At 46.1% G+C, this 19,706-nt stretch overlaps 2 protein-coding genes across 13 annotated transcripts in view; one reads left to right on the forward strand and one right to left on the reverse strand.

The window, feature by feature from the left end:
* The window catches only part of BBS4 (Bardet-Biedl syndrome 4), a 49,735-nt gene extending 40,641 nt beyond the window's left edge, over window positions 1–9,094 (forward strand). For all 11 annotated transcript variants that reach the window (XM_054213720.1, XM_054213712.1, XM_054213714.1 and 8 more), the window contains one exon: window positions 792–9,094. In XM_054213720.1, coding sequence (XP_054069695.1) covers window positions 792–943 — 152 coding nt within the window. In that variant the 3' untranslated portion in view covers window positions 944–9,094. The remainder of the gene's footprint in view (window positions 1–791) is intronic.
* Window positions 8,315–19,082, reverse strand: ADPGK (ADP dependent glucokinase). 2 transcript variants are annotated; one of them, XM_054213726.1, is made up of 7 exons: window positions 18,801–19,082; window positions 15,843–16,068; window positions 14,533–14,595; window positions 13,765–13,885; window positions 12,685–12,881; window positions 11,780–11,878; window positions 8,315–10,759 (listed from the first exon to the last, which is right to left on the reverse strand). In XM_054213726.1, the coding sequence occupies exons 1-7, from the start codon at window positions 19,013–19,015 to the stop codon at window positions 10,211–10,213; spliced, it is 1,470 nt and encodes a 489-aa protein (XP_054069701.1). In that variant the 5' UTR covers window positions 19,016–19,082; the 3' UTR covers window positions 8,315–10,210. The 2 variants fall into 2 exon arrangements, with proteins under 2 accessions (XP_054069701.1, XP_054069700.1); XM_054213725.1 differs by having other exon boundaries at window positions 8,315–10,762.
* Between the last annotated feature and the right edge of the window lie 624 nt (window positions 19,083–19,706).

Raw genomic sequence — 19,706 nt, forward strand, 5'->3', positions numbered from 1 at the left:
GCTGGGGAGGAGCCTCTGCTGAGCCGCCTGTCACAGCCTGACCTCCTCTCACCCCTTGGCTTCCGAGGAGGAATGCGCTGGAGATGCTGCTCAGGGTGGTGATTTTCTGTCACTCAGTCTTGTTTCCTGTGGGCTGAACCAAGCAAGAGGTGGTGCAACCCAGGCCTCTTTCTTTGGCACCCTAAGGACCTGTTCCATTTCTCATGCGTGGAATAAACTTTCCATGCACGGAAGACTTAGTCAGGAAGGCTGAAAAATAAAACATACAGGAGTTTGGAAGGACTGAAGACCTGAAGGGCTTTATCCTCCCTGTCAGAGAAGGGAGCTAGTTTGTAACACCAGTTGTCAGCCTCAAACTAAGCGTAGAAGCAACTTCAGCATGGAAGTATCCTGTTTTGATTTTCCTCTGTAAATCGCTTCTTTAACTGCCTGTAAACTCTCCCCAAGTTTGCCAAAACTGTGGGTTTGGCTCCAGTTTGAGTATGAACCAGCTTCAGTGGAACTATTTTCCCTTCCACAGCATGAGTGAATTGGTGAGTTTGTACTGACTTCTCACAGCGACCCAGCTGCTGACATCCCCTACCTGAGCTTCCCTTCAGCACAACTTTGGATACTGCAAGGCCTCTGGCTGCATAACTCGGGAGTTGAGTGCTATTGATAAGCTGACAGAAGAAATCTGGGAGTAATTAATAGCCGGGATTGTTCTGCACCTCCATGCTGCCTGGGAGGGCAAAAGGACCAGACTAAAGACATGTGGTCAAACCGTAACTGTAACTGTGTTCTCTTCCCAGGTGCTGGAGCATCAGCTCCACTGGCAAAGCCGCCCTCGCTGCCTCTGGAGCCAGAACCGGGCTCCGAAATGAGCCCTGAGGAGACCTCAGCACCAACAGGGGCCGAGGAACAGAGGAAAGAAAAGCGCAAGAGCCGTCAGGCAGCAGACTAGGACGGACTCTGGTCGGGACAGGCAGGTGCAGATCATCTCCAGCGCTGCCTGCTGACTTGTGGGGAAAGGGACCTGCCCTCTCCCCTGACCCGCAGTGGCTTCACCCCACTGTCAGTTAGTCTCAATGCAGCTGTTTTCTGTTAATGATTTTAGCATGTGGTCTCTGCCTTGTCCCAAGGAATCATTGCAGCGATCAGAAGAGGTTTTGCGTAGCTACTGTTAGTGTGGTCACAGCTTACTACAGGAGAGCTGAGGATGGAGGTCCATCTCTCCCCAGGGTTGGTAGTCTTCAGTGGTTGGGTGTGAGTCCTCCAGAAGGATGCTGGGGCATCCAGTGTGTTCAGAAGAGTAGTAGTGAGTGAGCATCCTGGATGCCAAAGAGGGTCAAACCTTCCAGTGGCAGAACGTGGAAGTGGCTGAGGAAGCCACCAAGGTCAGTGGTAACAGCCTGGGAGAGGGGGGAAGGTAGGCACCTCCCCAGGGCAAGCGCAGAGCTTGTGGCCCGGGACTAGCACAGCCTGCAGCCATGGGCTTGTCACTCCCCATTTCACAAGGGCGAGGCTTTGTAAAATGCTTTCTGAAGGCTGAAGGAGGACAGCCGAGCCAGCTGGGAGCTGCTGCTCCCAGGGAGCTGCATAGCGAAGGTGAGCTGGTTGGTCTGGAGGCAATGGCTCCGTGAACACACAGCCCTGGTGGAGGACAGGGCAGGGGGGCAAAAGCAGCCCTGCAGCTCTGGCCACTGAGTTGGCTTCTTTAGGGCTGTTTGTTTACCTTCTGAACCCAGGATCACTTTGTATTTCTTGAGTCCAGCCTGTTTTTAAGTGTAAGCTTCTACATAGTAGCTGAGAAGGCTGCGAAGCTGGCCCGCAGCAAGGCAGGTGCTCAGAGGCTGCCCATTCTGGGCGCAGGCTGAGCTGCGGCAGCAAAAGTCTGTCAACGTCCTCATCGTTTGCTGAGAAACAGGGTAAACGAGCCTCAGTGACGCTCCGTGCTCACGAGATCGGAGTTCCTCCTTGAGAATTTGTATTGCCCAGCATGGGGGGGGGAAAGAGTGGTTTGCAGGGAAAAAAAGAACAAGCCTTTTCAGAAAAGATGATATGGTCAGCTTCAGTGCTAAATTCAAATTGTTTTAGGATGACAGCAGTCACGCTCTGAATAATTTAGTTGTGCCCTCCTTACAGCTGCATTTTGGGAGAAATCAGTTCTGCTAGCTGCAAGGCGGCAAAGCAGCCCGTCAGTGAGCAGAGCAAGGGATTTAATGCCCAGGTGATACTAGAGAAGCTTTGAAAACACTTCCATCCTTGAACAGCACAATCTCAGCCTTCCTTTTCCCTGCTACTGCCAGTTTGTTGCCTCTGGGATATATCCCGAGCTTGATACAGGCCCTCAAAACAACTGCTGTTGGGAACGAAAGGTGGGACCCTCATACTTTACATAAAGAACCGGTAACTGAGTTAAATATAGCTTTTTCCCATCCTCCCCTCTGTGTACCGAGAAGGACACAAAGCCAAGACTGCCGGGGAACTTGCCATCTGAATGTTCCAAGCAGAATGTGTAGCACTTCCCCCACAAAGCTGAAGCTTCAGGCTCAGTATATTTGTCTTTTAGGCTCCCCAGCTTTTTAAAATTTATTTCCTGCTTTTAGTTCTGCACTGTTGCATTGTCTTGCTCCATAATTAACAAGTCCAGCAGAGCAAGGTTAGTCGTGGAAATTTCTCTGGAGCAAGGACAGAAGAGCAGCACGAGGGAGGCTTGGGATACGTTAACGTCCTTCAGTTGTGCTCTGTGGTTCGCTGCTGTTATCCACAGTGACATTAATGCATCTTCAGAGCGTAACCAGGACCTGAAGTGCCACCCTGCTCCCTGAAGAACTCTAAAGGAGTAGGAACCCTTCGCTTTCTCCTCTGGTCTGATTGCCAAAACTGCCTGCTTATCTCAAACGGGGCTTTTTTCCCCGCTGTCCGCCGCTGCCGGGTTTTCTGTGGGTAGAGCTTCAGGGCAGCACTCCTGTAGGGTTTCCCTTGAGCGAGGAGCTGAAGAAAACAGAGGATCGTTTGTGGAGTGCTGGCAAATTTCAACAAAGCAGACAAGAAGCAGTATAAATCAGGTACAGTGCAGCCATTTTATTCACATTTAACTTCGTACACTGCAGGTTAGTGCGGCGTGACAGAGTGCCTGTGAAGAAGAGGTCGCAAGCACAGAGCAAGGGAAGGCAGGGTGGGGGAACTCTTCACCCCCAAAACTTTAGTTCAAGACAGTCTTTTCCGATAGCAATTGAGTGCTGTAAATCTTTTAGTCTTATCACAAAGGCGGTCAAGCCATGGAGGTGCCACTAGAAGGCCCAGTGAGCAGAGGAGGGTGGCTGCAGGTAGATGAGCACCAGGGTTGGTGCTGCGGGACGGTTCGCCCCATCTGCTCGTGACCCTTTGCTCTGATTTTACGAGCTGCTTTCCCCTGCCTTCCGCTCAGGGTGAAAAAGAAAAGTGAACTTAGACTGTGGCACTATCTTTGGCTCCGTCCAGTCGATGGGAACAGTCCTCGTCCCACCACCCTCCTCAGCTTACAGCCCACCAGAGACAAGGAACAACCAAAGATCTCTCTCCTCTCGCCCAGTCCCACCAGTGCAACCTGTGAACCCTGGCTCTTGGATGCTTTTCTAGGGGACATGTTACACGTTGGTACATAGGGTGTACTACACTGGGAGGTTCTGTAAAGATATTTAAAATAAATACATATTCGGGTGAAAAGCTTATGCTGCTGATGAACCAGTTCTCCTTCTGTGAAGAGAAGCAGTAGCACCTTGTTACTTCCTGGATTTGAACAGAGCAGAAGGGAGCTTCGTGTCTAAGAAGCATTTTTGAACATGTAATTACAGTTGGATAATAAATAGAACTGCAATTCCTTGTCTTGTCCCCTCTCTGTACTGTAATGATGGCATTTGCGTACAGAAAATTCAGAGTATCTTTATGGAGCGCTTTTTTGGTGCTATGTAACGATGCGAACGAGGCCGGACTGGTCTTTCACTTGAAATTAAGCAAGGGATTTTTCAGCAGGACCATACTAAAGTCATTTAGGGACTTTGGAAATCGCACCTTATGTTCCAAAACCTGTTCCTGGCATCAGCCATAATTCTGATCTTCTCTTTTCCCCCCCATAATTGAAATTTTAAGATGGAAAAGAATAACGAGCTTCATTTCTAGGGAAGTAGAAACCATCTGCTTTAGGACTTTTTTTTTTCCCCTTTTTAGAAAAATTTATATCATTAACCAGGTTAAATGACGCAGCTTGACTTCCTCACAGGAAAGAAACTAGAAAACGGCAATACCTGAGCAGCGAGACCTTGTTTCAGCCAAGAGTGATGATCTGTCCATCCCGCACTGTGTATTCAGCTCAGACGACGCTGGTTTTGAGGTCCCTGAGACAACTGGATGCTGATTTGTGATAGGGGCAGTATCAGCATGTCCTGGCCTTGTTCCTAAATGCCGTCTTGCCCAAACACTACTGAGGGGACCTTGGGTCCTACTTAACATCCTGTTCTTGCCCAAGGTGTTAAAAATTTAGACTTCCCCGTGGGAAGCGGGTTTCAGTTGGCAAAGCCTCTTCTCCAGGGACAGAGGAGCCTCAGCGCTGAATGAAGAAAACCGAATTTTACTAAAATAGTCAGCGCCACACATAAGCACACTACAAAAAAGCACGTATTAACAAGTCGTTCATCTGCCAAGACTCTTCTGTGTAATAGAAAACACAGTTCTGCTAGAAGGAAAGCTTCACCACCCTCTCAAACCAAACTGCACTAAAATCAGTGGTTTTTAATGAAAGCCGCAGGTGAGATTTGAAGCCCGTTTTACCCCGGCTGGACTGAGGAGCAGCTTTCCTGAGAAGTTCGCAGGGGAGGGCATCAGGGTATTGTTTTGTTTCCCCATGTGCATTTTGATGAGATCGCTCCCCCTCAGCTGCCGGCATTTGTGTTCTTCAACTGCTACGGGCTCTTCAGCAAAGGCCCACGCTGGGCTCAGTTTGCAAAGCGCCAGCGAGCTGTTGGGAACAGCGCCTTTTTGAGCCTCTGGCACAGAAGGCGCAACGGCTGCACGTGCTATTTCCAACCTGCGTCTGTCTCCTTCGCTGAGAGAACATCCTCCCACTACCGTGTGGATCGATAACTCCCTGAGAACTCTGCCTGGTCGGTGCTTAGGATCCACCTGAGATATTACACATGAAACTGCTCCATCTGTTACGGAAGAGAACTTCCTCTGACAGCTCTGAACAGACGGAACAATTGTTCTGGCTCCAAGATAAAGTTTTACTGAAGAGTTTAATCAGGTTCGGTATTGGTGGAGCAGAAAGCAGGCAGGAGTGAGGGCCGAGAGCCAGCCAAGGGATACACTACACAGAACAGTTTGTTGCAAATAGGTTTCCTCTGCCCCTATCACTGACACTTTGTTGCGGTGTCTGTTCTAGCTGTTTTTAACCAAGGAGTCTATAGATGTAATTCTTTTTAAACATTGGTGTGATCACAGGTTCAAAACTTAACTGTGTGCTTTTACCAAAACATTAAATGCACTAGAGCAGAGGACAGTTAATACGTCTTGAAACAAACATTCACGTTCAAATACTGATTTAATGCAGTACATAAGAACAATCCAACTAAAGCTATAAAAATATAAATTCAGTATTTTCCTCCATTTTTATACCATTCTTCCAGAGGTACTCAAAAACTTGCCGAGTTTCCTTACCCCAGAAATAGCAGTGCCGCACCCCGTGTGACAGAAGTGCTTGACAGCGCTGCTCCACAACAGATGGCTCCAAGCACGTGCATCATCAGCCTGTGCCAAACATCGACGCGGAGCCCCTTTGGCTGCTCGCTGGCCGACAACGGCATCAGCTTCCCCCCGAGCTGCGGGCTCCAACAGAGAGCCCCCCGGCACACAGGCATAAACAACTTTTTGGGTAACTGGAAGGAGTTAAGTTACCTTGTACCATTCTCACAAAAACTGACCCAGTATTCAGGTTAGCTTTTTTCTCAGGACATGACTGGGAAGGGTCGCCCTGTGGCACGGAATTCCTGATAATTCAGTATGTGATTACAGAATAAGACAAAAAGCCAACTACAAGTAGCATTTCACCGTTTAAAAATCTACTTTTTGTTTCTGTTATCGCCGCTGGGAGGCGTACTACAGAGGTGGCTACAAAAAGCAAGCCCTACCTTAGGCTAACTCGTCTTAAAATAGGCAGAAAATAACTGATGGCAAATAAATAAATACACAGCGCTGGCCGTTTTCTGTTAGGTTTTGGAAATGGATCTAGCGCTCTGCTGCCATCCAAGCGCTGGTAGCCGAAATGTGGATTCGGGCTCTAAAGCAACAGCTACCAAGGGTCAAAGCAGCCGCTGAGGTCTTTGCTAGAGGCAATGCGTAAAGGCTAAGAAGGAAAATTTCAGCACCATTTCTGTAAAAAGGAACTCATGAGAAAAGAGCAAACTTAAGCGGATCTCACGTACCACAACAGGAGATAACCAAGAAACACAGAAGTAAAGAAAATCAAGTAATTCCTTAGCAATGCTGCGAAACACCCCTGGAGAGAAAAAATAATAAAGAGCCTTTAAACTGGAAAGAGTTGAATTTGGGATAGCCTCTGCCATGGCCAGGCAGCTCTCACACATCACCACGGGCACAGCAGAGCAGGAACGGGTCCTTTCCAAGTGCCAGCCTCCCGGGAGTCACTCATCTTCATAACCCACCGCTTGGCCTTAAGCAAGCGACACACGCAGAGGAAAGGAATAAAGCATTGCTCATTTTTGATTAAGGGTAAGGAAAAAAAAAAAACCACCCAAACCAAGGTGGCTGCACTGGTGCACAGAAGTGAACATGTCAGTGTGCACGGGTTTTATCTGCTAGAGAGCTGCTAGCTTACTGTCACAACGATGAGCTCATCTGTTGCATCTCCAGCAAACTATGTGTGAATAAACATTTCCAGTGGAAACCCTTCTGTTGGGGAGCATGAGGCTAGCTGAGGTCTGAGTCATCTGTCGCTCTGGATTTCGAGGTATGAGTAACACGCGAGAACAAACAGAATTCGTGGAGACAGAGAGGATCAGGAGAAAACAGGGATTATTTCAAACTTGGGTTCGAAGCTTTGGTACTTTTGCAACTTTTTTGTTTCTTCATGGCGAAAAGAGATCTGGATTTTTAGAATCCATTAGATAAATTTGTTTAAACCCGACAAGGACTTTTCTATTTTACAAAAAACCCAACCCAACCAAACAACAAAGCGCACAATCACTACACATTTCACTAGTGTCTTTTCCCCTACACAGATCAAAAGCCCCCCACTAGCGATTTCCATTTCTGTTGTTCAGCAAGGTCTGTTACAGACAAAGCCGCCTTGCTTTGTTGCCGCTGTGCAGAGGTGTGAGACAGCCCACACGTGCAGGAAAAGGATTTCAAGAGACTCTGCAGCCCTCGCTGTAATTAAGTTTGGGAGGCAGAGGGAAGTTAAGCGCATCATGTTCACAGCATGTGAAACATGAAGCGAAGGCAGGCTGCTGGGTCCCGCCATTCAGTTGGGTTTTATTATCATATAGATGGTTTCAAAACTTAATCAGGGATACCAACGGCACGCCTGATTAGCAGGTCACACTTGTTAAGAATTATCCTTGGTAAGTGAATTTGGTGACCAGGCGAGCTCTATATGCCTGCTTAAAGCAGATATACAGACAGAGCAGCAGTCTCACCATCACGAGCTGCTGTCATTTGAGAAGCGACTCGCAGCGCCAGGCATTCGCAGCGCAGTGACAACAGGCCAAAGAAGAAATATTACCTGGTGAGAAAGAACAGGAGCAGCAGGAAGGAGGAGTTAATAATTAGAGTTCAGCTTTTAGGCCCAGATGAATTGTAAGCAAGAAACCTCCTTTTCATACTTGTTTACAGCAGTTATTTATTCAAAGTAGGTGTTTTTTTGTTTTGTTTTGTTTTTTTTAAAAAAAGAGGTAGTTTAGGCCTGTAACACTCCCGTTAAATCCAAGCATAACTTACCCTTGGACAAGGTCTGTTAGCACAGTTCTGTGATTTTTAAATGGCCATAAGGCAATGCCAGTCCAATCAGCCTCACCTCCCTGCAAATGCTTTTGGAAGGGAGAAGTGAAATACAGCAGCAGGACCAGTGCTGGTGACAGCTTGTGTGTATTTAGTTTTGTTTTGTTTCCAACTCCAGAATCCCCACAGCTTGGCCCGGTGTCAGGAAAGTAGGACCCAGCGTAAGCAAAGGATTAGCTCTCCAGCTGGCAGGATGCGTAGCCTTTGGTGGTCCTAGGGGTAGTGTGCCAGAAGGCTACGATCAAAGGTTGCAAAATAACCCCGCTAACAGCCTCAGACCTTTTAAACAGATGAAAGGAGAATTTATTTATTTATTTTTTCTGAAGGAAGACTAAACCAGAACTCCCAAGTCCCACGCCACAATTTATCAATAATAATAATAAAAAAAGTCTGGATAGAAATATTTCCAGTCTGAAGGAGATCCCGCACCAAGATAACGCTGAGACTCAACAGAAGATCAGGATGGGATAAACTGCAGGAAAACCTAGCATTGACTCTATTTCTCCTCTGGTACAACACAGAAGACTTTGCTCAGAGGGAAATCAGAAGTTAAATATACATTGACAGACAGCATTGTGTGCTAAGTCAGTACAAGTTACAACAGCTGTCAGTTTTTATCCTTACAGAGCATTCACGATGGCATTTTCCAACAGGAGAATATCCCTGACAGCAATACAACAACGTTACTGAAACAGATCACTCCGGCCTAAGGGATACAGACTCTCCTCCTCTCCATTCAGATGCAAAGACTGACCTAAAGCTCCCTCCTACAAGTTCTGCTACAGCCCAGGCTTGCATGGACATGCTGATTGCATTTAATACAGTTATACTGAAAAAATGATGGCTATGCAAATACATTTGACGTTCCTGGAAGTGGACAGAGACAAGAGCCATGCTGGAAAAAGGCAAAAAAAATGCCGGTGCTGTGCAATCCATAGTCTGCTACTATGAAGAGGAAAAAATAAAAGCAAAGTATTTAACAAGAACACATAGTTCCACTTTTTTAATTTCAAAGGCTGTCCAGAACAAATAAAGTATCAGTGACCTAGCCAAAAAAAAACCCCACAACCCAACCCCAAAAATCAAACCCTAGAAAAGCCCTCCTCACTTCAATCTTACCTGGAAAACGCTGTTGCAGCTTTTGAGCCTCCGGAAGAACCTTCCTTAATATATTAACCCTTCTGAATGAAAAGCAGGGAAACAAGAAAATTGCACAACCATTCTCAAACAAAAAAATTAAGTCTCCTGCACTCAACAGCTTTTCTGTAAAATAACAGTGCTTCTACTAGAAGCTCCCACTGTTAGCAAAGAACAGCAGCTGTGAGCCCCCCCGGCTGGAGCTCTTGGCGTTTAGCATACAGCAAACACAGGTAACGTTTTGTGGTTTACCTGGCAAGAAGATAAAGCTGTCTCCCCAAATAGAAACCCTGATTATCTTCACTTCTAGTTGCCCAAAAATTAAGCATGGGCTACTAGGGCTCAGTTGAATCCTTAGCCACAGAGACAACAGATACACAAAATAATCTACACAGCCTCGAGTCAGGTTTTCTCTGTGCATTTAAGGAGCAGGCACAACGTGCATCACATTTTGGGACTCTGGCTCCCTCCAATGCTGGGGGCACGGAGGCTGGGAGGTAATTTCATCAGTAAAAGATTTCATCGTCACACCAAGCAAGCGGGAGGTTTGCTCTTGCCCACGTAGCAATGTGCTGTGAGGAGATAATGCAAGAGCCTTTTATTTTTAATTTATCAGAGGCAAGAGAGGGCCGAGTGTTGGTGTGCTCTCCCTGGGATCCATGTGGAGGAAATCCTCCTGGCTGCCGTACTTCCCAGCACTAACAGACAAGACCCATTCAGAGTTACAAACAGCAAACCTATGCCAAACAGGGATTTTGACGTTCATTTCCCTCCCCGCAAGCTTAAGACAAAGCAAAAACCAATTTTCACATTAAATACTAAAACGTCTGCACCTAAACATGAAGCATTCAAGTCACTGCCAAGTGACTGGAATGTGTCTGACAGTTTATACCTGGAATTATTCTTTGGCTCTTTTTCAGTTATATCCAGAAAACATCCCACACCCCGATTCTGTTCCTATACCATCCCTGGCTGAAATCCTAACGAGAACACCACGGTTCCTCAGACACCGTACAGTATTGGAGACAGAGGAGGTCTTCTACTGAGGATGAACTTCAGAGTATAGCAGTCCTTCGGCTGAAATAGCATCCCCAAGTCCCACGGTCCGGACAGGATCTTTACACACCAAAACAGGAGTGAAATGGAATGAGATGTCTTCTCTGTGCCAATGCACCACTGGCTCATCTGGATTTAAAGATATTTTGGAAAGTGCCTCGATCTGGGAGGTCACAAACTCCAAAGGAGCTTTAAGAAAGACTTTGCTGCTATCGATGGTTTCAGTCGCGCAGGCCTGAGTCCCTGCTGCTCTAGCTCCGGCAGCCACCGCAGCCACCTGGTTGCCCCAGTAGCCATCCACTGTGACAAGAATATGATAGGCCAGGGTGTGGAAGTGGATGCGCGTGAGGTCAGAGGCCCGCTCCGCGGTCTTCCCGTGCTCCTTCAGGATCCAGAAGAGGATGTCACTGACTACGCCCACATCGGGAACTCCGCTCCAGGAAGTGAGGGAGGCGTGGGGACCTGACGCAGACTGCGTGAGGAACAGCAGCTCCTGTTCATTCAGCCCAATGGAGTTCACCAGGGGAAAGACCTGCTAACAGAAACACAGGGGCAACAGTTGGTCCTTCAGAGAGAGAATCAGACTTTGGCCTCCCTCATTCAGGGTATTGTTTTTACAATACCGTGTTACTGGCTCTATCACCAGTGTGCTCAGGAGAAGGGAGCACCCAGTTTGCTGGAGAGACACAGGCAGAAGTCACTGCACAAGCTTCCCCAATTCAACAAGTTTGCAAGAATTACTTAGCCAAGACGACATTTCACACCAAGAGTGCATGCTCATTTTGTGCAAATAATTTTCTAGACACACACTTTGACGTTAAGGAGTAACAAAACCTCAAATCCACATGAAACATTTGTAACACTGAGATCAGAGCTGTGTCAAGCTAAACAAGGAACCATCAGAATCTGCAGAAAAGAAATTCTGCAAAGAAATAAAAGAGGTTTTTTTAAAATTATAAATTCAGCTCAAATTCAAATCCTGTTTTTTCTAGAAATCTGCAAGCCTGCTAAATCTAAACCAGCCAAAATACTTGTATCTGTGGAGTTGTGAGTATTCTCCTTGGTTGCCTAACCCCTGTGACTGCAAAAAATCCTTGTATCAGAGAACAGAGCCCAGCTGTGCTGCACGGTGTTTTTACTGAATACAGTTGCTGAATAAACTCAGATCTGCAAAAAATCCTTACTCCTTGCTGAAAACGGTCTGATGATCAACCGAGAGCATTGCAAGATACCTCCTAAATGAAACTCCCCAGAGAGACCTATCTAAATTGAATACTCTCTCTGAGCTAAAGAAAACAAATCTGTCCTCTGCTAAGCCACGAGTCATTACAGTTCTCCTTTGCTGCACGCAGGAGACTCTGGTAAACTCAGCAGAGAAGAGAGAAGCGTTCAGAATGCAATAGCAGACATTAAACCCATGTTCTCAATTTTATCTCCAAATCAATAGCCCTTATTTTAAGTTTCCATTTCTATATTCATCTACCAGGCCGTGAGTTGTGATACTGAAGAGAGGGAAACTGATAAAAAGAGCACGTCCTTTCATTTTCGTTACCTGATGCACAATGTTGCTCATAAAATCTTGATCAGTCATACTGGCCAGCTCCAGGTGTATGGGAATGTCCGTAGGGATATCAGAGATCGAGGCCACAGCCTACAGGAAAAGAAAGAAAAACACCCTAAAACGTATATTCATTAAGAAACGGGAGGAACAAAGGGATTTTAACTGAGAGATACACATTGTTTAATATTCTAATTTATGGATTTAAACACTATTGCAAATGAGGTATCTCAGAAGTGCCAGAATGTACTACTAAGGGGAAGAAACAAAACCAACTAGTTTTCAGAATCCCAGAGCAGGAAAACTAACCCTAATCTGTACCCAACTCGGCACTTTTTTAATGGATTAATTCAGAAAACTCGCAAATCTGAAGTAGCTGTAGAACAGAGAAAAAGAAAAAAGAAAAAAAAACCCACGCTAGTGTATTGCATCAGGAAAGGCACTCAGCTGCAAGGCAGGCAATGATCTGTAAATAAAAAGAAAACGTGGTGCAGCTCTTTTGGACTCAGAAGAGAAGGCTGCCTCTTGGACCATTTAACAGAGATGCTCCTTAAGGAATGGAAGTCTTGATTATAACCCAAATCATCTTAGCATCTGGGACAGAAGTATAATTTAGCCACTAGATAAGCTCCAGCAACTGTGGCACCGTACTCCAGCCAGACAACCAGACCATACCTTTTTTCCCCTAGACAACCCACTGAATCCAAGAAACATTAGTGTTACAGGGTTAGACTTTTGCCATTCCTACAGTTCTCATTCTTCTCTTAGCGTGCAATACTGAAAAGATTTGTGGGAGATCTGAAGACACAGCCTAATTACAAGTTCAAGCCTGGGAAACCAAAAGTTTGCCATGAAGCATCTGTTGGAATAGAAGTTAAGGTGGTGTTCAAGTATCTTACCTCCATAAGTCGTCTCTGCCGCATTTCCTTGCTCTGGCCTTCCATCATGTGAAGCCCTGAAAGTACCACAAGATCTGGATGAAATTCATCCAAGCTGGACACAAACACTTCCAGCATATTTAAGGCGCCATTTGATAGGTCATGGGAGAAGATGAAGCGGTTGGCAGTGGGTGCTCTCACTTGTCCCCACTCTTCGCCTAGGGTGAAACGAATAAAAGTAAGTTAACTCAGAAGCAAATCCAACCACATATCTGGAGATTGTTTGGGATATCCTCCTGGAATCTGAAGGCATGGTTTCACAATGTCTGTGTCCAATTAACAGCTACTGCCAGCCATAAAAGTAGTCTTGCTCTTTTTCTCATTCATTCTCTTCATTCACTCCCTCTGCCTTATTTATATGCTTGTCAGTTATAGTAATCTTGTTTTCAGCCAGAAGTCCACCAGAGTGCACACTTTGGGTGCTCCACATTAGCTCCACATATAAACTGCTAAAAAAGTTTAATTAGGTGGTTCTTGCTTCCCTCCTTGCCAGATACTCCCTCTTCTGTCACACCAATGTAACTCCTTCTGAACATTTTGAGACAGGACAAGTGGAATGATTCAGGCTGAGAACAGCCAAGAAAATACATCCAGACTTGTTTTAGCCATTGCATTAGAGTTACCCTGAATTTCATCTGCATGTGGTTAAATGGTACCTTTCTGTTTTCAGAGAATGTCACTGGACTATTTTCGTGTTCATACGGCTTTAGAATTATACCCAGCAGATCCACTTGGTTTCTATAGGGTACAGCATACAAACCTACAGAACCAAAGGGATGGCATGACAGCAGCATGAGTCAGTATTTACAGTGACCGTATTAGAAAGGAAAGAAGTTTCAAAAGACTTTTAGATGTCTGTTCACCTACCACAGCTCCCTGAAGCGCATGGAATTACCAGATTAGTCCAGTGACAGCTGTCAGTACTGATAATTTACACAGTCCTTTTGGAATTAACCGATTCAAAAAAACCCAACTTTAAAACCAGGACTATCTTAGTGACATTCAGGGTTCCCATCTAATATCCAGCCTTTGGCCAGTTACCTGCTTGATACTCCAAGATAAGATGGAATTCATCTCTTTCCTGCATGGATTCGGGTGGCACAACCACATTGTCATCAAGTAGTTCGTGGAGTTTAGGACCTACCGGGCCACAAAGGAGGATCTAGAAAACAAGAAAAAGCAATTAGGGTTTCCCCGGCATGTCCCTTGCTGATATTTCAGTGCATTTAAGCAGCTATCTTATTTTGTATAAAGCCATTCTATATACGCATGTGTCCCAAATCTGTTCATCTCTTCCCAGCAGTAGCTGATGTGTAAGATAACCTCGTACAGGAAACCTTTCAGGGTTTGGGTAGGCGCTGTACAGAAACCTTGACTTAAGCTGCCACAGGATTAAGACCCAACTCTTACAACCTTACTAAAGGATGAATGATCTTACACCAATCTGTTTCAGACAATGTGGCCATCACACAGCCACCTGAAAAGAGGAACCAACTTTTCCTAAAATAACATGACAGCAAAAATTAAGAGGATCAGGATGACATAGGCATCCATATTTATTAGAGAGAAGATTAAGATAGAAGCCAGTAACTCTAAGGGAGCAATAAACTGGAAGCCATTACCTAGATAATAGATCTTTTAAAAATTAAATTAAAAAAGTAATAATCAGCTATGCTTTTCAATTTGTAAGGCCAACCGTATGTTCCACCATAACCTAAGAAATAACTGCAGGATCCCAAAAATCGACAGGGAAGTAGCCTGAGCTTCATTGAAGACAAGCAAACAGCATGAAACTTTTGGAACGCCTACCTTCAGGTCTGGATTTGTTGCAAGCTTCTGACCAATGAGAGCAGCGTTTCCTCCTACGTAAAGCTGTAAAACAAATGGAGGCAGGTATGGGCATTCCCTTGTTTTGATACCTTTATACATGCTTTGCCCTCAGTATAGGGTAGGGATTTTAGCTTTTGAGAAAAGGGTCTAGCATTACAGAGGAAATAAAGCTTATTGGGGCTGAAGGCAAAACAATTTTACAATTCTCTATGAGATCAACAAGTTAAATGTTCTCTGACTTTTTCTTAATCTAAGCATTTGCCATCAGGTAACTCACAACCCCGTACAAATCAATTAATTCATAGCATGAAAAGCCCCTATCTCTGTGCAACTTTTCTGTGGCAGTTGGTAACTCGTGGGTTTTTAGCAAGGCTGACAAGCAGTCGTTTAAAAACTGCAACAATACTTCCTCCACTTCGAAATCAAGGTTAAACCTGCTACCTGTGCCCACATGAAGTGAGCGGAACTGTGAAAGTTTCTTCAGGTAAGAAAGGTCAAACTTTCAAAGTAAGACAACTCCGATGTGAGCTTTGAAACCAAAGAATATAGATTGTCCTGAGGATCCCAGGCACTCAGAGGTGACAGAAAACAGGCTATAGAAGGACAGAGCTAATAATCAGATGATTCCAGAAAGCCAACATAGGAAATATGGTGAGAAACAAGTCAACACAGAGTCTTGAATAGAAAACATTTAAAAGTTCTTCCTCATTTTCAAAAGCAGCTGCTGATCCGCATATAAGGCAGCATTAAGCAGTTTGCAAGAATTAGCTAACTGCTAAGCAAGGTATCAAGTTAGATTCAGAAGACCCAGTATAAATTAAAGCAACAAAACTTTGCTTTTGGAAAGGGAGTCTTCAGAAAAATTATTTCTTTTCATCACCACTCCTTCTAGAGAGAATTTAAATCCTGCATTAAATAGCTGAAGCTGATCAGAGTGTTTACAACTCCTAATGCTTGGATCTGTTTCCTCACTTCCTGCCTCATTACAAGATGTTGGAGCCTTTTACAGCATCAGCCCCATCTGGCTCCCAGATAACAGTATTCTTACAGAGGCATCTTGCACTGACATTTCAGTCTTGGGAAAACAATCAAGGCATGGACGATTCAAAACCCTATTTGCAGCAGCTACAGAGCTTTGTGGAAAGTCATTAACACACTCAAGGTGTGGCATAGGTTTCTTCTTCTTCCTAAATGATTTGCAGTCTCATTAGACAGAGAACTAAAGTTACCCATGATGCAAAAAATAAGAAACATGCTTCTCAAAGCTTATCTTCAGGTGGAAGACCTACCTGTGCACCAGGGAACTCGGAGGCTGTCCGTGCAATGTGATGGAAAGACTCGGCGTTGCTGAAGAAGCGCTCGGCAGCTGCCCCTTTTTCCATGAAGTGAGCGAATGCTTCTTTCAGGTCCTGCCTGGAGTTCAAGACTGCATGATTTTTCCCGTCCCCAGGTTCAAGACCAAGTGCCTCTAACAACTTCACACCGGACAGAACCACATCTACACAGGCATTGACGCTGGAAGAGAGAAGGAAAATGCTTACTGGGAAAAACACATGTACCTTAGGGTGCTTGTGAGACAATACGTTGAGATCACTTCCCAGCCAGTGATGTTTGCTGTTCGCAGCCCTCATGCTAAGGGGCAAAACAACCAACCAAATGAAAAAAAAAACCACAAAGGCATATGAATTTCCTGAAATTCTCTCCTAAAGCATTCTCCTTTTGACAGGCTTTTATTGTGCTCCAGCACTGCAGAGGAGAGAGGGATTTCTAACATTCTGCTGAATTGAAACAAGAAAGAGTAAGCTGTGTGGTCCAAAGATCGATACACATGTTGCAGTGCATTTTGCACTTCAGTGCTGCCTTAGGCTTGCTCAAAAAGGAATAGGCACCGCAAGAATAACATTTTAAATTCTTAATCCTTAAAATAAGATTTTTCTTTAAAAATACATATTTCTGGTTTAAAAAGCACATGCAATTCAGAACCGTTAAAAACAAAACTGAAAGTAATTAAGTGTATTAGATTAGCCTCTCGAGTTTCAACTACTGCAAACAATAATCAAAACTGCACACACAAACACCCCGCACATAGGCTGATTCTGTTTATAAGAAATCAAGAGAGCAATTTGTCAGTTGAAATATTTGGAAACTGCAATTTCAAAAGGACCATCCCAGATTTCCAGAGATAGCATGCTACCTTCTCTCAAATAGTAGAAACAGGAAAAAAATCCTGCAATAGTTAGGAAGTGATAAGAACCATTTCAGCAGATCTAGGCTTTATGTGAAGTCTAACCTGCAGCTAAATCTTCCAGTCCTCATTTCTTATCAATTACATCAACTTAAACACAGTCTAATTCAGACTAGAGAAGAGGGAAAATTTCTGGTCTGGAACCAGGCCCCCAGGAAAAAAGTTTATGAACACTTGCCCTTGCTTCTACTCCTTGGTTTCAGAGAGACACTGATATATACCAAATATTTACTGAGATGATCCCAGCAATTACTACAGCATCTTCTGGAACTGCTGTCAAGTGCAATTTCCATTCCTCTGCCTCATGCTTCCCTGACAGGGATCCAAACTATAAAACTTCTGCAGGATCTCCATCTTACTCTATGTCTATCCACATAGGTATCACGCTGCTTACATGTCAGCATGAAACGCGCAGCCAGTTAGTGTTGTTCCTCCTTGTCAGTGACCTCTCACACACAATTTGGGACACAACACATGAAGGCTGCATCAAACAAAATAAAGGACATTAAAGTCCCCCGAGGCTTTTCAGTACACGAGGTAACCAGCTCACAAATCCTCTGTATTGTGCATCACCGCATGCACTAAGGAGAGAAAAATCCCCTTGCGCAGCAGAGGAAAGAAAACCAAAGAAACAATAAGCTCAAGCAGCATTTTAGCCCCAAACTCACTGCGGCAAAAGGTCAGCAATTTTATATTTTAATGAATCATTAAAGATGCAAGGGGACATAAACCAAGTCACAGTTCTTTCAAGTGAGACACCTCTGATCATCTTCCAACTGTCTTTCTTCTACCTCCCTGCCATCCCTCTGCTAACACACTTCATGCTTTTAATAAACTCCCTTAACAGCATGGATATGCTACTAATGAACTCTGTTTGCTGTTGAACTTTGAGTTTGGTGTGTGTATATATTATTTATATATATATATATATATATTCAGTCACTTTAAACCTAAGAAGAAAGCAAGGAACAAACCAAAGATACCTGGCTCTTCCAGTGAAGGTGTGGCAAAAGACAAGGCTAAATGAGGCACTAGAAAACCTATTCTATATATATTAATGGGATAAAGTGTGCATCAACCGTAATGCAAGAGTAAGACAGGCTCCAACTAACAAGTCTATCAGCTGCACAGCCACTGAGGTGGAGTAACCTCTTCCAGCACTTGAATGCAGAATCTTCTGGTCAAAGTCAAGTTATCCTGTCATGTCCTTACATTTAAAAGAAAGTGAGTCAAGCGCTATATATAACAGCAAGATTAATGGGCAGACTTAGACCCAGCATTTCAGGTCAATGTGATATTCCTGAACTCTCCCCTAGCCCCCTTTCCGTTTTAAAAAGAGAAAGGGTGTTGGATTTCCCTGTGCATGCACAGGTGTCTTCAACGTCTCTTGCTTTCTCCTCTCCCTTCCCTCCCTCATCTCTCTCCTTTACATCTCTGCCTTGACTCAGCCCGTTCTCCCCTGTCATGAGGGCTTCACACACTTCCCCACTTCATAAACTCATCTCTTGTACCTATTCATTGCCAGACCATGCTCCCAAGTTGCCACCTGCCTGGAGATGGGCCAGCAGCTCCACGTCCCTCAGACTCCATGTATAAGTTTGTTTTACAAGCAAGCAAGCAAGCAGGGGATAAGGTCTCCCGAGATGGGCTTGCCAACCAAGTCTGAAACACGCCACACACTCAAATCACCAATATGTGACTTTTCCGGACCATTAATCCCCTCAGCCAAGGTCCACTTCTGCCTAAGCAACGCAGCGAGCCCACACTCGCTGTCATCTCTCTGGTGGAATTACCCTTGTCTGGAAAACTACATGCCTGGAAAATTAACAGACAGGTTTAACGAACAGGCGGGAGCCCCAGCATGAGGCATCACAGCAGTTCAGGGTCGGCCTCACCCGGCAGGTGAGGCCCAGGCATACACATACACACACACATTCTCATATATATATATAAATATATATATATATATATGGACAGCCCGTCCCCCGCCGCCGGCACCTACCCGACGGCGACGCGCGCCCAGCGGCGGGCCGGGCGGACGATGGCCGCCTGCCAGGCCGCCACCACCCGTTCCTCCAGGGAGCGGGCACGGCGCAGCCCACCCAGCAGCGAGGCGGAGAGGTGCCGCAGCGGCGAGTGGGGCAGCTCGGGGCCCAGCAGGCAGAGGTAGCCCAGCGCCAGGGCCACCAGGCCCACACACACCGACCTCTGCCACATCGCGGCGCGGCCGCTCCTCCCCCGCCACGCCTGAGGAGGGACGCCGGCGGCGCGGGCCTCCTTACGCCGCCTCCGTAGCGCCCCGCCCCCGCCGGCCGCCAGCTGTCGTAAAGCCGCTTCGGGAATCGAGGCGGGTCCTACGCGAACGGCGGGGACGCCTCTCCCCCAGCGCAACCTACGTACCTCCGGGAGGTACAGCGATACCGCCTGCGTAACTGAGCTACGGGAATAAGGCGGGTGGCGGAGGCGGTACGAGCGCGGCGGCGCTTCGTGAGGGGAAATGGCGGGGGGTAGCGGTTCCCTCAGGGCCGCCGCCTGGCCTCAGGGCTGCCTGGGGGCAGTCCAGCCCGCATGGGGACAGGAGAGCTGGGCCCTGGGGCAGTGGGGGGACAGTGCCGGGGCCGGGACCCTGGAGCGAGTGCTGCCCTGCCGCTGCTGCAGGCTGGCCTTGGCCCTCACCGTGTGACCAACACCAAGCTGAAGCCTATCCGTCGCCTTTGTTCCTCTGTACGTGGTACAGCTTCACTCTCCCCTCCCTTAGGTTCTTCCTCATGGCGGCCCTGTTGTCTGTCCTTTGTTACTCAGGACCTTTGTGGGTCTGTGGGTTGTATTTCCACTCCTCTGTGCCCCAAGCCTGTCAGTGCTGTCCCCCCGCTCCTCTAACAGCTCTTCGCTGGCAAACCAGTTACTG

This window comes from Rissa tridactyla, chromosome 9 (genome assembly GCF_028500815.1).
Source record: "Rissa tridactyla isolate bRisTri1 chromosome 9, bRisTri1.patW.cur.20221130, whole genome shotgun sequence".
Taxonomy (NCBI): domain Eukaryota; kingdom Metazoa; phylum Chordata; class Aves; order Charadriiformes; family Laridae; genus Rissa; species Rissa tridactyla.

Bases quoted from the DNA above. Each gene is read 5' to 3' on its own strand.
- ADPGK (XM_054213725.1), bottom strand. From the start codon at position 19,015: ATGTGGCAGAGGTCGGTGTGTGTGGGCCTGGTGGCCCTGGCGCTGGGC. The intron at 14,596-15,842 runs GTAGGTCTTCCA...TTTGTTTTACAG, and splicing joins CCGAGTTCCCTGGTGCACAG to CTTTACGTAGGAGGAAACGC. The intron at 12,882-13,764 runs GTAACTGGCCAA...GTTTCACCCTAG, and splicing joins TATCTTGGAGTATCAAGCAG to GCGAAGAGTGGGGACAAGTG.